Source organism: Phodopus roborovskii, unplaced genomic scaffold, assembly GCF_943737965.1.
Source record: "Phodopus roborovskii unplaced genomic scaffold, PHOROB, whole genome shotgun sequence".
Taxonomy (NCBI): domain Eukaryota; kingdom Metazoa; phylum Chordata; class Mammalia; order Rodentia; family Cricetidae; genus Phodopus; species Phodopus roborovskii.
Window position 1 is genome coordinate 1,232,315 of NW_026126469.1, and position 12,086 is coordinate 1,244,400.

Genomic DNA, 12,086 nt, shown 5'->3' on the forward strand with positions numbered 1-12,086 from the left:
GTGTGAAGCCCGTCAACAAAGCAAACTGTATTCGTGAAATGGTACTTGGGTGTTTGCTGTTGTTAGAGCTACAGTTCATCATCAGTGTCATCAGAGATCTAAGAAGAATAAATTTGAATAGGAAGTATAACTGAAATGCTTTTTGTATCAACTAAAATAGCAGAGACTTAGTCATTTGAGGCCTATGTGGTTTATAGAAACAGTAGTCTATCTTCAGTTGTCAGAAAGAGTAACATTTAATCTTCAGTTGTCTCACAGAGCAGCAGGCCTTCAGCTTGTCAGACTCAAGTCTGAATTTTTCCTGTAGAGGAAGAGCTTGGGAAAATTGGCCTTACTTTGATGAGACAGGGTAGGCAGTGACTCCAAAAGTGTCTACAGTTTGTGTACAGTTTGGAGGCAGGTGAGGCCCAGGGCAGCTTTTGCCAGTGGTTAGTGTTACCATAGTCTATATGGAAGATTCAGTGCAGTGTTCCTTCTGTCTTTACTCGTTAGGAGTGGTCTCTTTATGTTTGTTATTTTGCATTCATATTAATTTGTTTTTTACATTCCAATCCCAGTTCCTTCTCCCTCCTCTTCTCCTGTTCCTTCCTCCCATCTACTTCTCAGAGAGGGTAAGACCTCCCCTAGGAAGTCTACTAAGTCTGTCCAATCATCTCCTTGAGGCAGGGTCAAGGCACGTCTCCACCCCCAACACCCCTGTGTCTAGGCTGAGCAAGGTATCCATATAGAATGTGCTCCACTAAGTCAGTTTGTGCATTAGAGTTAGATCTTAGACCCACTGCCAGTGGCCTCATATATTGTTCCAGTCCTGCCATTGTCACATATATTAAGGGAGTCTAGTCTGGTCTTCTGCAGGTTCCCTATTTGTCAGATCTGAATCAGTGATTTCCCACTAGTTCAGGTCAGCTGATTCTGTGTGTTTTCCCCATCATGATCTTGACTCCTTTGTTCATATTATGGCTCCTCTGTTACTTCAATTGTTCTCCGGGAGCTTGATTGAATGGTTAGTTGTAGATTTCTGCAGCTGATTACATCTGTTTCTGGAAGAGGGATTTAGTTTCTCTGGAGTTATGGATTGTAGGCTGGGTATTTTTTGATTTATGTCTGGTATCCACTAATTAGTGAGTACATACTATATTTTATAGTCTTTCATGTTCTGGGTTATCTCACTCAGGATGTTTTTTTCCTAGTTCTGTCCATTTGCCTGTGAATTTTAGGATGTCATTGTTTCTTACCACTGAGTAGTACTCTATTGTGTAATTGTACTACATTTTCTTTATCCATTCTTCAGTTGAAGGGCTTCTAGGTTGTTTCCAAGATCTGGTCATTATGAATAATGTTGCTATGAACATAATTGAGCAAATGTCCTTGTGGTGTGAATGTGCCTCCTTTGGGTATATGCCCAACAATGGTATTGCAGGGTCTTGAGGTAGGTTGATCCCTGATTTTCTGAGAAATCACCATACTGATTTTCACAGCGGCTGTACAAGTTTGCACTCACCAGCAATGGATGAGTGTTTACCTTTCTCCACATTTTCTTCAGCATAAGCTATCATTGGTATTTTTGATCTTAGCCATTCTGATTGGTGTATGATGGAATCACAGAGTGGTTTTGATTTACATTTCCCTGATAACTGGGGATGTTGCACATTTCCTTACATGTCTTTTCCCCATTTTGAAGACTAAAGTTTTGTCCCACCATGTTTCGCCACCCTTTAGCCCCTAATAAGCACATATAGACATATTAATTATTATACTGTTGGCTGATGGCTAGGGCTTCTTACTTGCTAACTCTCTCAATTATTAACCCGTAAATACTTATGTATATTTTTCTACATGGCCTTATCTTACCAGAGAATGCCTGGCGCATCCTATCTTCTCAGTCTGTACATGCTGTCTCTTTCGTGCCTTTTCTCTGCTTCTGTTTCCCCAGAATTCTCCTCATCTCATAGGCTCTTCTATACTGCCTGCCTGGCTCGCTAATCAGTGTTTTATTTATCAACCCATAAGAGAAACATATAAACAGAATTGGCAAAATTTAAAGAACATATTCTCTAATCTATCCTATCTTTGTGGGTCTAGAGTTTTATATGTCCTAACTGATAAAACCATAACCGTAACTATCTATATTCAAGTCCATCAAAGGCCACAGAAGGATAATATATAAACTCTAGAATTAAAAGAGACATTTCGCTGCCTGGACAGTCACCCAAAGCTCTTCTGTAACCTTCAGCCCATAGTGTTTCTGGCAGACTTCTCAGTGAAGTAGGAAATTTTAAACTGTCTGCCTGTATTGGCAGTTTGTCCGTCATTTTTCTGTGCCCTGCAGAATGTCTGGCAGACTCTTCCATGAAGCAGGAACCCTGGAGGACTGTTCCATTTTGTTTTGCAAGTTCAGCAGTCATTTTCCTGTGGGTCCTCCATGTCCAGTTTAGATAGCATACAGTCAAACAATCCAGACAAGAGCAGTTTCTTGCCCAAATGCTAGTCTTCTATATCAAAAACAATATCCAAAATGAATTTCTTCACTACCCTTCTTCCTCTCTGATGTATATGTTGTTGCCAGAAGCAATTGTGTCTCACTGTCATGAAAAACCCTAATGAATGCCATATTCTGTAGGTCTTTGAAAGGTTTGAAAAATATTTATCCATTTGAAATATATCTGTATATGTCTAGAATACCTAACTAACATAACTATATGATTTTACTATTATAGGTGACTGTGTACAATCTGTATTTAATTATACATTACATTTTTAAATGATCTGTATAAACACAATACCTAAAAAAGAGGAGAAATACACATAAAACAAAATTGACCTTAAATTTGGGTCAATAAACCAAAATGCTTATCAATGCATTCCTTTCTACCTCACCATTTGAGATTGTTCTGTTGAGAATTCTCTGTTTAGATCTACAACCCATTTTTCTTTTTGAGTGATTTTGTAGTTTTATATGTCATTTCTTGAGTTCTTTGTATATTTTGAGATCAGTTCCCTGTCAGATGTGGGTTTGGTGGAGATCTTTTCCCATTCTGTAGGGAGCTGTTTTGTCTTGTTGACCATGTTCTTTCCTTTACAGAAGCTTCTCAGTTTCAGGAGGTCCCATTTATTAATTGTTGCTCTCAGTGTCTGTGCTACTGGTATTTTATTTAGGAAGTGGTCCCCTGTGCCTATGAGTTCAAGTGTTTTTCCCACTTTCTATTCTATGAGGTTCTGTATGGATGGGTTTCTATTGAGGTCTTTGATCCATTCGGACTTGAGTTCATGGTGGTAGATAGGGATCTATTTGCATTTTTCTACATGTATACCAATACGATTTGTTGAATATATTTTCTTTTTTTCCATCTTATATTTTTTGCTTCTTTGTCAAAAATTAGGTGTTCATAGTTGTGTGGGTTGATATCAGGGTATCTGTATTAGATCTTCTTTGAACATCTGGTAAAATTCTTTACTGAATCCATCTAGGTCTGGGCTTTTTTTTTTTTTTCCTATTATTTCATTAGAGCTTATAGATGTATTTAAGTTGTTTATCTGTTCTTGTTTTAATTTTGGTATGTGGTACTTATGTAGAAACATGTCCATCTCCTTAAAGTTTCCCAATTTTGTGGAGTACAAGTTTTTCAAGTATGACCTGATGATTCTCTGATATTATGTTCCCCCTTTTTGTTTCTGATTTTGTCAATTTGGATAGTCTCTGTTGCTGAAGATTACTTTCCCGCCAGGTTCCACAGCTGCCTTGCCCCAAATGAACACATGAACTCTGTATTAATTATGAAACTGTTGGCCTTTGGACTTCTAATAGGCTAGCTCTCTCTAAATTATTAACCCATATCTGTTAATCTATGTATTGCCACCAGGGTGTGGCTTACCTACTGATAACCCAGCGTGTTGTTACTCTTTCAATGACTCTGTCAGTCTCCCTCTGGCTACCTTTCCCAGAATTCTCCTTGTCTCTTAGTCCTGCCTATCTTCCTGCCTCATTGGCCAAACAGTGTTTTATTCATCAACCAATAAGAGAAACATATATACATACATACATACATACATACATACATATATACATACATACATACATACACATATATATCTCCCATCAGTTATCTCTCTGTCTTTTGGTTTGTTTGGGTAAAGGTTTGTCTGTTTTGTTTAGTTTCTCAAAGAAACAACTCTTTGTCTCATTGATTTGCATTGTTTTCTTTGTTTCTATTTCATTGATTTCAGCTCTCAATTTGACTATTACTTACTGTCTACTCCTTCTGCCCGAGTTTGCTTTTTTTTGTTCTAGAACTTTCAGTTGTTCTGTTAATTCACTAGTATGGGATTTTTTTCTAGCTTTTTTGTTACTTAGTGCTATAAACTTTCCTTTCAGCGCTGCTTTCATTGTGTCCCATGAATTTGGGTATGTTGTGTGGTCATTTTCACTAAATTTTATGAAATCTTTTATTTCTTTATTTCTTCCTGACCCAGTGGTGGCTCATTGATTATTGTTCAATTTCCATGTGTTTGTAGGCTTTTTGAAGTTAATGTTGCTGTTGAATTCTAATTTTAAGCTGTGGTGATCCAATGAGGTGCAGGGGTTTATTTATTTATTTATTTATTTATTTATTTATTTTGAGGGTTGCTGGTCTGTTTATAGAAGGCTCCATGAGGTGCTGAAAACAAAGTATGTTCCATAGATGTCTGTTAAGTCCATTTGAGTCATAACATCTGTTAGTTCTCTATTTCTCTGTGAAGCTTCTGTCTAGCAGACCTGTCCACTGATGAGAGTGGGGTCTTGAAGTCTCCCACTATTAGTGTATGGGTCTTGATTTGTGATTTACGTTTTAGTAATGTTTTACGTTTTACAAATGGAGGAGCCCTTGTGTTTGAGCATAGATGTTCAGAATTGGGATTTCCTCTTGCTGGATTTTTCCTGTGATGAATATGAAATGTCCTTCTTTTATCTTTTTTTTTTTTTTTTTGATTGGTTTTAGTTTGAAGTCTGTTTTGTTAAAGATTAGGATAGCTACATGAGCTTGTTTCCTAGATCCATGTGATTGCAAATTTTTTTTCTCAACTCTTTACTCTGAGGTAATGTCTGTTTGTGAGGTTGAAGTTTGTTTCTTGTATGTAGCAGAAGGATGGATTCTGTTTATGTATCCAACTATTAGCCTGTGTCTTTTTATAGGTGAATTGAGACCATTAACATTAATGAATATTAATGACCAGTGATTTCTAGTTCCTGTTTTGTTTTTGTTGTTGGTGAAGGCATTGTGTGTTAATTCCCTTCTTTGAGATTTTCTGCTGTAAGCTCATCTATTTCCTGTGTTCTTGTGGATATAGGTGATTTCCTTGAGTTGACATTTTCCTTCTAGTATTTTCTGTAGGGCTGTGTTTGTGGACAGGTATTGATTAAATTGGGTTTTATCATGGAATATCTTGTTTTCTCCATCTATGGTTATTGTAAGATTTGCTGGGTAAAGTAGTCTGGGCTGGCATCTGTGGTCCCTTTAGTGTCTGCATAATGTTTGACCAGGACCAGGCTTTCATTGTACTTCTGATAGGTCTGCCTTTATATGTTACCTCACCTTTCTCCTTGCAGCTCTTAATATTCTTTTATGTTTATTGTTTTGATTATTATGTGGTGAGTAGATTTTTCTTTGGTCCAGTCTATTTGGTGTTCTGTAAGCTTCTTGTATTTTCATGGTCATGTCTTTCTTTAGGTTTGGGAAGTTTTCTTCTATGATTTTGTTGAGTATATTTTCTGTGCCTTTCAGTTGGACTTCTGCTTCTACTCCTATTATTCTTAGGTTTGGTCTTTCCATGGTGTCCCAGATTTCCTGCATGTTTTGGGCTAAGGCTTTGTTGGATTTAAAATTTTCTTTGACTCATTAATCTATTTCCTGTATCATCTCTTCAGTGCCTGAAATTCTGCCTTCCATCTCTTATATTCTATTGTTTATTCTTGAATTTATGGTTCCTGACCTTTTACTTGGACTTTCCATTTCCAGAATTCCATATTCATCAGGTCTCTGAGAACTTTGAGAACCTTTTTCTATTAAGTGTAACTGTATTAGACAAACTTTCTTTTTAGTTATTTGTTTTCAAAGGCTTAATTTTAAAAACATGGGAAGCTAAATGAAGCTTATGTCTGTAATTATGACCATAAATACACTTATAAGTATATTAAAGAATGTAATTATGGGATAACTCATAATTAACTTGTATGTTCTAAGTATCTTTAACAATTTATAATAAGTTAATGTAGCTTTTATATGGCCAGGGCTTGTAGCTTTATCCTTGTTAAGTTTGAGACTTAAAATTAGAGTTGAAGATTTAATTGGAGATCTTTAAGCATGTAAATAAGTCATAGACCATAAATATAGCAAACTGTTTTCATTATAGAATATTATAGTTTTTGTATGGTAGGTTTAAGCTGAAGGCAATGTCAGGATAGGATGGGTTAAGGTGGGAAAGCAGCAGTGTCAAGGGCCTTGTCTGAGGGAGTTGTTATCATGAAGCTGTAAATTCTACTGTAGCTTATTTGGTCATCCACATGGAGAATTTGGCTGAAGGAAAGGGGAGTAGGGAACATTTTCACTGGGCTCAAGAGGACTATATGGAGAGAAGGGAGATTGGAATGGCACAGCTGTAACAAGTGGTGGAGGAGGCAGGGAGAGGAGGTTGGAGTGGGGCCAGTTGTGATAGCCAAATGAACCTAAGGGTTCTGCAGAGATTCCAGGAGATAAAAGAGTGATTTCTTGTTAAGGAGTGCTGATGTGCTCCTCAAAAAGTCCTGAGGCTAGGCTGGACATTGTAGAGTGGGCGGGGCTGATGTGGAAATGAGTGTAGGTTGTCTGCAGGTGGGCAGGGAGATGGAGGAGACCCTATTCAATCATTACTGGAATTCAGGTGGGCTGAAAGGAAGGAGACCTCTCCTTGGCCTCTTGAAATTCACAGGGATGTCTGGTCTCTCGACATTGGCCCACCACCACCCATGGTGGTGGGCTTTGCCCCCTCCATTCCAACTGACTTGGCTTTGGAATGTCTCCTCCAAAATCTCAAATGGCTACAACTCTAAGACACCAGGTCCTCTAAGCTCATTCACAAGTAGTGAACCAAGACACTGTGTTAGTTTGAGCATGTAGGAAACCTCAAAGCCCATTGGCCACAGTGACACACTTCCTCTAATAATGCCATACCTACTCCAAAAAAGCCACACCTTCTAATATTGCTACTCTCGGTGAGTTATGGGGGCCAATTACATTCAAACTACTACAGATGTAGTGGCATATTTTGATTGGGCATGTTAATTAGGTGACCCAAAGGGAACTTTTGATTGCTGGACTTCAATAATTTGATTGCTGGACCTTGATAGTCAGCCTCTGGAGGAGGAAGTTGCCAAATAAGGAAGTAGACTTTGGTGGCTAGCTTTAGGAATGTAATCTAATGGTTTTTAGCAAGGCAAAGGGAATTGGGAAGAAGGGCAAAGCTTACCAGAGCCACATGCTCAAGTGGGCTAGAGTCCCTTCATATAAGTGCATCTGAAAGCCCACCCCAGCATGGAAACCTGGAGTACACTGCGCAGTCTGCAGGCAGCTCAACAGTCTAGAGAATGTACTTTCCAGGTGGCTCAGTTGGTCTAAACCTCTTCCAGGCAGCTCAGCTGATCTCTGCTTTTTCCAGGATGCTGGGATTATCTGAGACTAATTCTCATCAGTCTTTATTTTCTATAGACTCTTAGAATAGGAGGTGCCTTGATGGGAGATGTCATTCTGCATATGTTTCTCATACTGGTTAATGAATAAAGCACTGTTGGCCAATAGGAAAGAAGATAGGAGGGACTAGGAGTCAAGGAGGAAAGAGGAAGTAGTAAGGAGGAGTCAAGATGGAGAGACTGGGGAGACTAGATGCCTGCCTTATTCCCTGGTAAGATGAGGCCACGTGGAAATACATAGATCCACAGAAATGGGTTAATAATTAAGGCAGAGCTAGCCGATAAGAAACTAGTACCTGGCCAACAGCATCATATCAAATACAGAGTCTGTGTGTTAATTGGGGCTGGTGCGGTGGCGGGAGCAGACCAGCGGCGGGAGGAAAAACATTACTCCTTACAGTGCCTAATGTATCTGATCAGTTTCATGGACTTCCTGAAACTATTTTGAGTTGTCTACTACCTGTATTAATGAGTTTTTTCCTGAATAGAATGTTTCTAAGAGGAAACTGCTGTACAGCAAAGGATAACATAGCACATAACCCCCAACTCAAAGATTCAAAGCAGGATTGCACATGTAGTTTTTATTCTAGTGATATGTTAATTGGCACATGCAGGCAATGATGCAATCTCATTTTAATTTGGAACCCTTGTGTATTCAATTGAATTTCATTTATTCTGATAATGAAGGGGGGAAAAGAGAATAATGACCATTGATGCACATATTCCAAAATTAAGATTGTCTTTGTTTTCAAGACCCTTAATAATAGAGCAAGGAAAGAACACAACACAACATGTGCGTGCACGCGCACGCGCGCGCACACACACACACACACACACACACACGACAACCTCCTTACCCCCATTAAAAATACACTGTAACATATATACATATGTACATTCTGGGTGGCTGTAAGCATGTGAGATAGGCAGAGAAGTCCATCTTGTCCTGCAGTGGGAAAGGGTTGCTATGTGATCACCAGGCATCACAGCTTCCTCTTGAGTTTATCCATGTTGTAAGGACATGAGGCAGCCCTATGGACAGGCCTATTTTCAAACAACATCCATCCACATAGTCTATCCTCTTCTTTATTCTTTTCAAAAATTTTTTTCTAAAGAGAGAGTGAAGGAATTATAAAATATACATTCAAAACATCAGCTACTTCATGTACTCATCAGTATCCAGAATTTTGTCATGCTTTTGGTTTTATGTTTGTATGTTTGCTTGTTTGTTTTGGCTGAAACAGGGTAGGTAGTTTCAAACACATGGTTTATCTCTAAATAGTTTGGTATGCATGCCTTAGAACAAGATACATTATTGCTTTCATATCTAAAATAATAACTCTCGTTATTCTAGCATCTAGTCTACATTTACATTTCTCCAAATTCCTTATGGATAGCTAGCCCCCTCAAAAAAGCAAAGAAAAGAAAAATGCTCAGAGTCTACTCAATGACACTGAATTAGCAGTCTCTTAATTGAGAGAGAATTCATAATTTCTCCAGTTTGTCATTCCATGACATTCAATTTTAGAAGAAAACAGGAAATTTTTCCTAGATACCATACCATCTCCTATTTGTCTGGTTAGTTCCTTAAATGTTCTCTACTTTGTTTAGCTTGTTTCTGTTTCCTTTTTTTACCATAAAGTAGAATTTGGATTATCATGAGCTTCAGGTTAAACTTGGCAACAAATATAACAGGAAGCAAATCTTTTCAGGTTATTCCATCACAGTGATCTCAAGTCTACATAAGTTGGCAGACTGTTAAGTATCCTGTTCTCCAATAATCCAAATGTTTTGGGTTTTGTTTTTACTTTTGTTTTTTTACAATGTTGAGAATTGTACTTGTAACCTCATATATCCTAGGCATTTACCCCATACCTGTACATCACCTGCTCTGTTATTTAATGCTAATGGTTTTAGCATCTACAAAGATGTTTATTAGATCCTTAGTACTTTCTTTTGCTACAGTAGTTGAACATAAATGCAAATAAGATACTAATGCATTTGAAGAAAACTTGTAACATTAAAAAAAAGGTAAGTAAGCTAAGAGCATAGCTGCCGTGTGCCTGGAGTACCAGCTACATGGTAAAAATATTTTCTGGCACAAGGCCATCTTGGCAGTCAGGTGCCAAAGAGCATCACAAAGTCACACCATATAACAAAACTCACATAAGAGATTTATTGGGGAAGAGATACAGAATGGCAGCTGTCTCTGATCAGGAACAGAGGTAATAGGTTGATGGAGGGGAGGACTTTTATAGGATTTTTGGAGCATGCACATTGAGCTAATATAGCATAGCCTTGCTTGGCTTGGCGTTGAAACATTGTTTGGCCATTAATGCTAATTCACAGGGCAAAGATTTTCAAGTCAAAGATTTTTTAGTCACACAGCTCAGAGGGCGGCAGGAAGGGGAAAGAGTGATTTTCAACTAGCCTGTTAATGTTTTACATGGGGCAGATGCAAGAAGATCCCTTCAGCCTAGGAAGTCAAGGCTGCCATGACTGGTGGTAAAACAGAAAATGATCCATCTTAAAAAGGAAACTGCTACTAGGGTTATAGTTAGTTCACCAGTAGAGTGCTTGCCAGCCTTGCAGAAGCCCTGACTTCCATAACCAGAGCTCCTACTCTGCCTTCTTCATAGATGAAAACTAATAGGGTTGGAGGGGGTAAGGACAGGAGACCCAAAAGGAATAGAATCACTAACTAAAGAAACTGCAAAAATGGTTTACCAGAGATAAAGAAATATCATTCATATATATATATATATATATATATATATATATATATATATATATAGAAATTTAAAAGAAAATTTTAGTTGAGAACTTCTCTGTTTCTGAAGATAAAATGAAGGTATCTCCTAGAATCTAAATATAGAACATACAGACATTGGGATGGAAAATGGATGGAGAATAACATAAATACTACATTTGAAGCTTATATGTGAAATTTTATTTTCCCAATTAAAAGATTTTACATGTATTTTGTAAGTGTGTCTGCATGTGAGTGTATGTGGGGGGAAGTGTAAGAGAGTATGTGTATGTGTGTTGATTATGTGTGTGTGTGTGTCCACTGACATCTGAGTGCCATGTCCAGCATGTGGAAAATCAGACAACTTTCTGGAGTTTGTCTCTCTGTTTCAACATGGAAGTCCTAGGGATTGAAAGCAGGGTACCTGCTTGGCAGCAAACACTGTTACCTACTATACCATCTTGTTACCCATTTCTTTATTTTTAAAATTAGAGTTGCTAGACTGCACATGGTGGCACATGCCTATGATCCTAGAACTGGAGAGGTGCCGGCATGAGGATTAGATAGTCTCAGCTACATACTATGTTGGAGGTCAGCCTGTGCTACGTTTGACTCCATCTCAAAAATAAATTTAAAAAAAAAAGGACTAGAAAGATGGCTTTGTAGTTAAGAGGACTTGTTGCTCTTGAAGAGGACCTGCTTTTAGTTCCCAGTACCCACAGCAGTCCATTCCTCCAATTCGATGGGATCTAATGCCCACCCCTTCTGACCGCAACAGGCATGTATGTGTTGTACAACTTGCAAAAGTCAGAGCTAAAATTTGTAATGATGCTGATAATGGATTTCTTTTGTTGTCTTATTTTATTTTTAGTTTCTAGATGCATTGGAATTATCTCAGAGTCCTATGTTACTTCAGTTGATGACAGATATTCTTTGTCGGGAACAGCAACATATTATGGAAGAATTATTTCAAACTACTTTCAAAAGGATTGCTATGCGGTGAGTTATTTTAGTCTGAGATTCACCAGAGCTGTATACACACTGTTTCTGCAGTGGGTGTGTTACCTTCTTTTTAAAAAAAAAAACAAAAAACATATGAGGGACAGTGATTCTCCTAGCTTATTACTACATTTTAAAATTTTTCTTAATAACAGGCTTTTCATAAACCTGTTTAATACCAAAGAAAGAAATAGGCTCCTGATAGAAGCACATCATCATTTTCCCAGCTATATTCCACAACATTGTCTTTCTTCTTGTTGCTTAGTACTGTGCCTTTGTTGTTTTGTTTTTTTTTTTGTTTTATGTTTTCCTTTTACAGCATTACTGCTGTCAGAGCCTGTTTTTTTAAATATTTATTTTTTACATATCTATCCCAGTTCCCTCTCCCTCCCTCCCTCTTTCCCTCCCCCCCCCCCACATGTATCCCGACCACCCTCCCCTCCCATCTCCTCTCCCACTCCACATGTAGGGAGATTCCATCCAGGAGGGATCATGTAAATCTGTGAAGTCATTTGGAGTAGGGACTAGGCCTTCTCTCCTGTCTCTAGGTTAAGGGAGTATCCCTCCATGGGGGATGTGCCTGCAAGGTCCTTTTGTGCACTAGGAATACATCCTGGTTCCACTGTCTGAGGTCCCTTA

The 12,086-nt window shown here is 38.3% G+C and overlaps 1 protein-coding gene across 1 annotated transcript in view; it reads left to right on the forward strand.

Moving 5' to 3' along the window:
- Nucleotides 1-12,086, forward strand: part of Prkdc (protein kinase, DNA-activated, catalytic subunit) — a 204,977-nt gene that overhangs the window by 93,527 nt on the left and 99,364 nt on the right. The window contains 1 exon segment of the mRNA XM_051190977.1: nt 11,320-11,447. Within this exon segment, the coding sequence (XP_051046934.1) occupies nt 11,320-11,447 (128 nt within the window).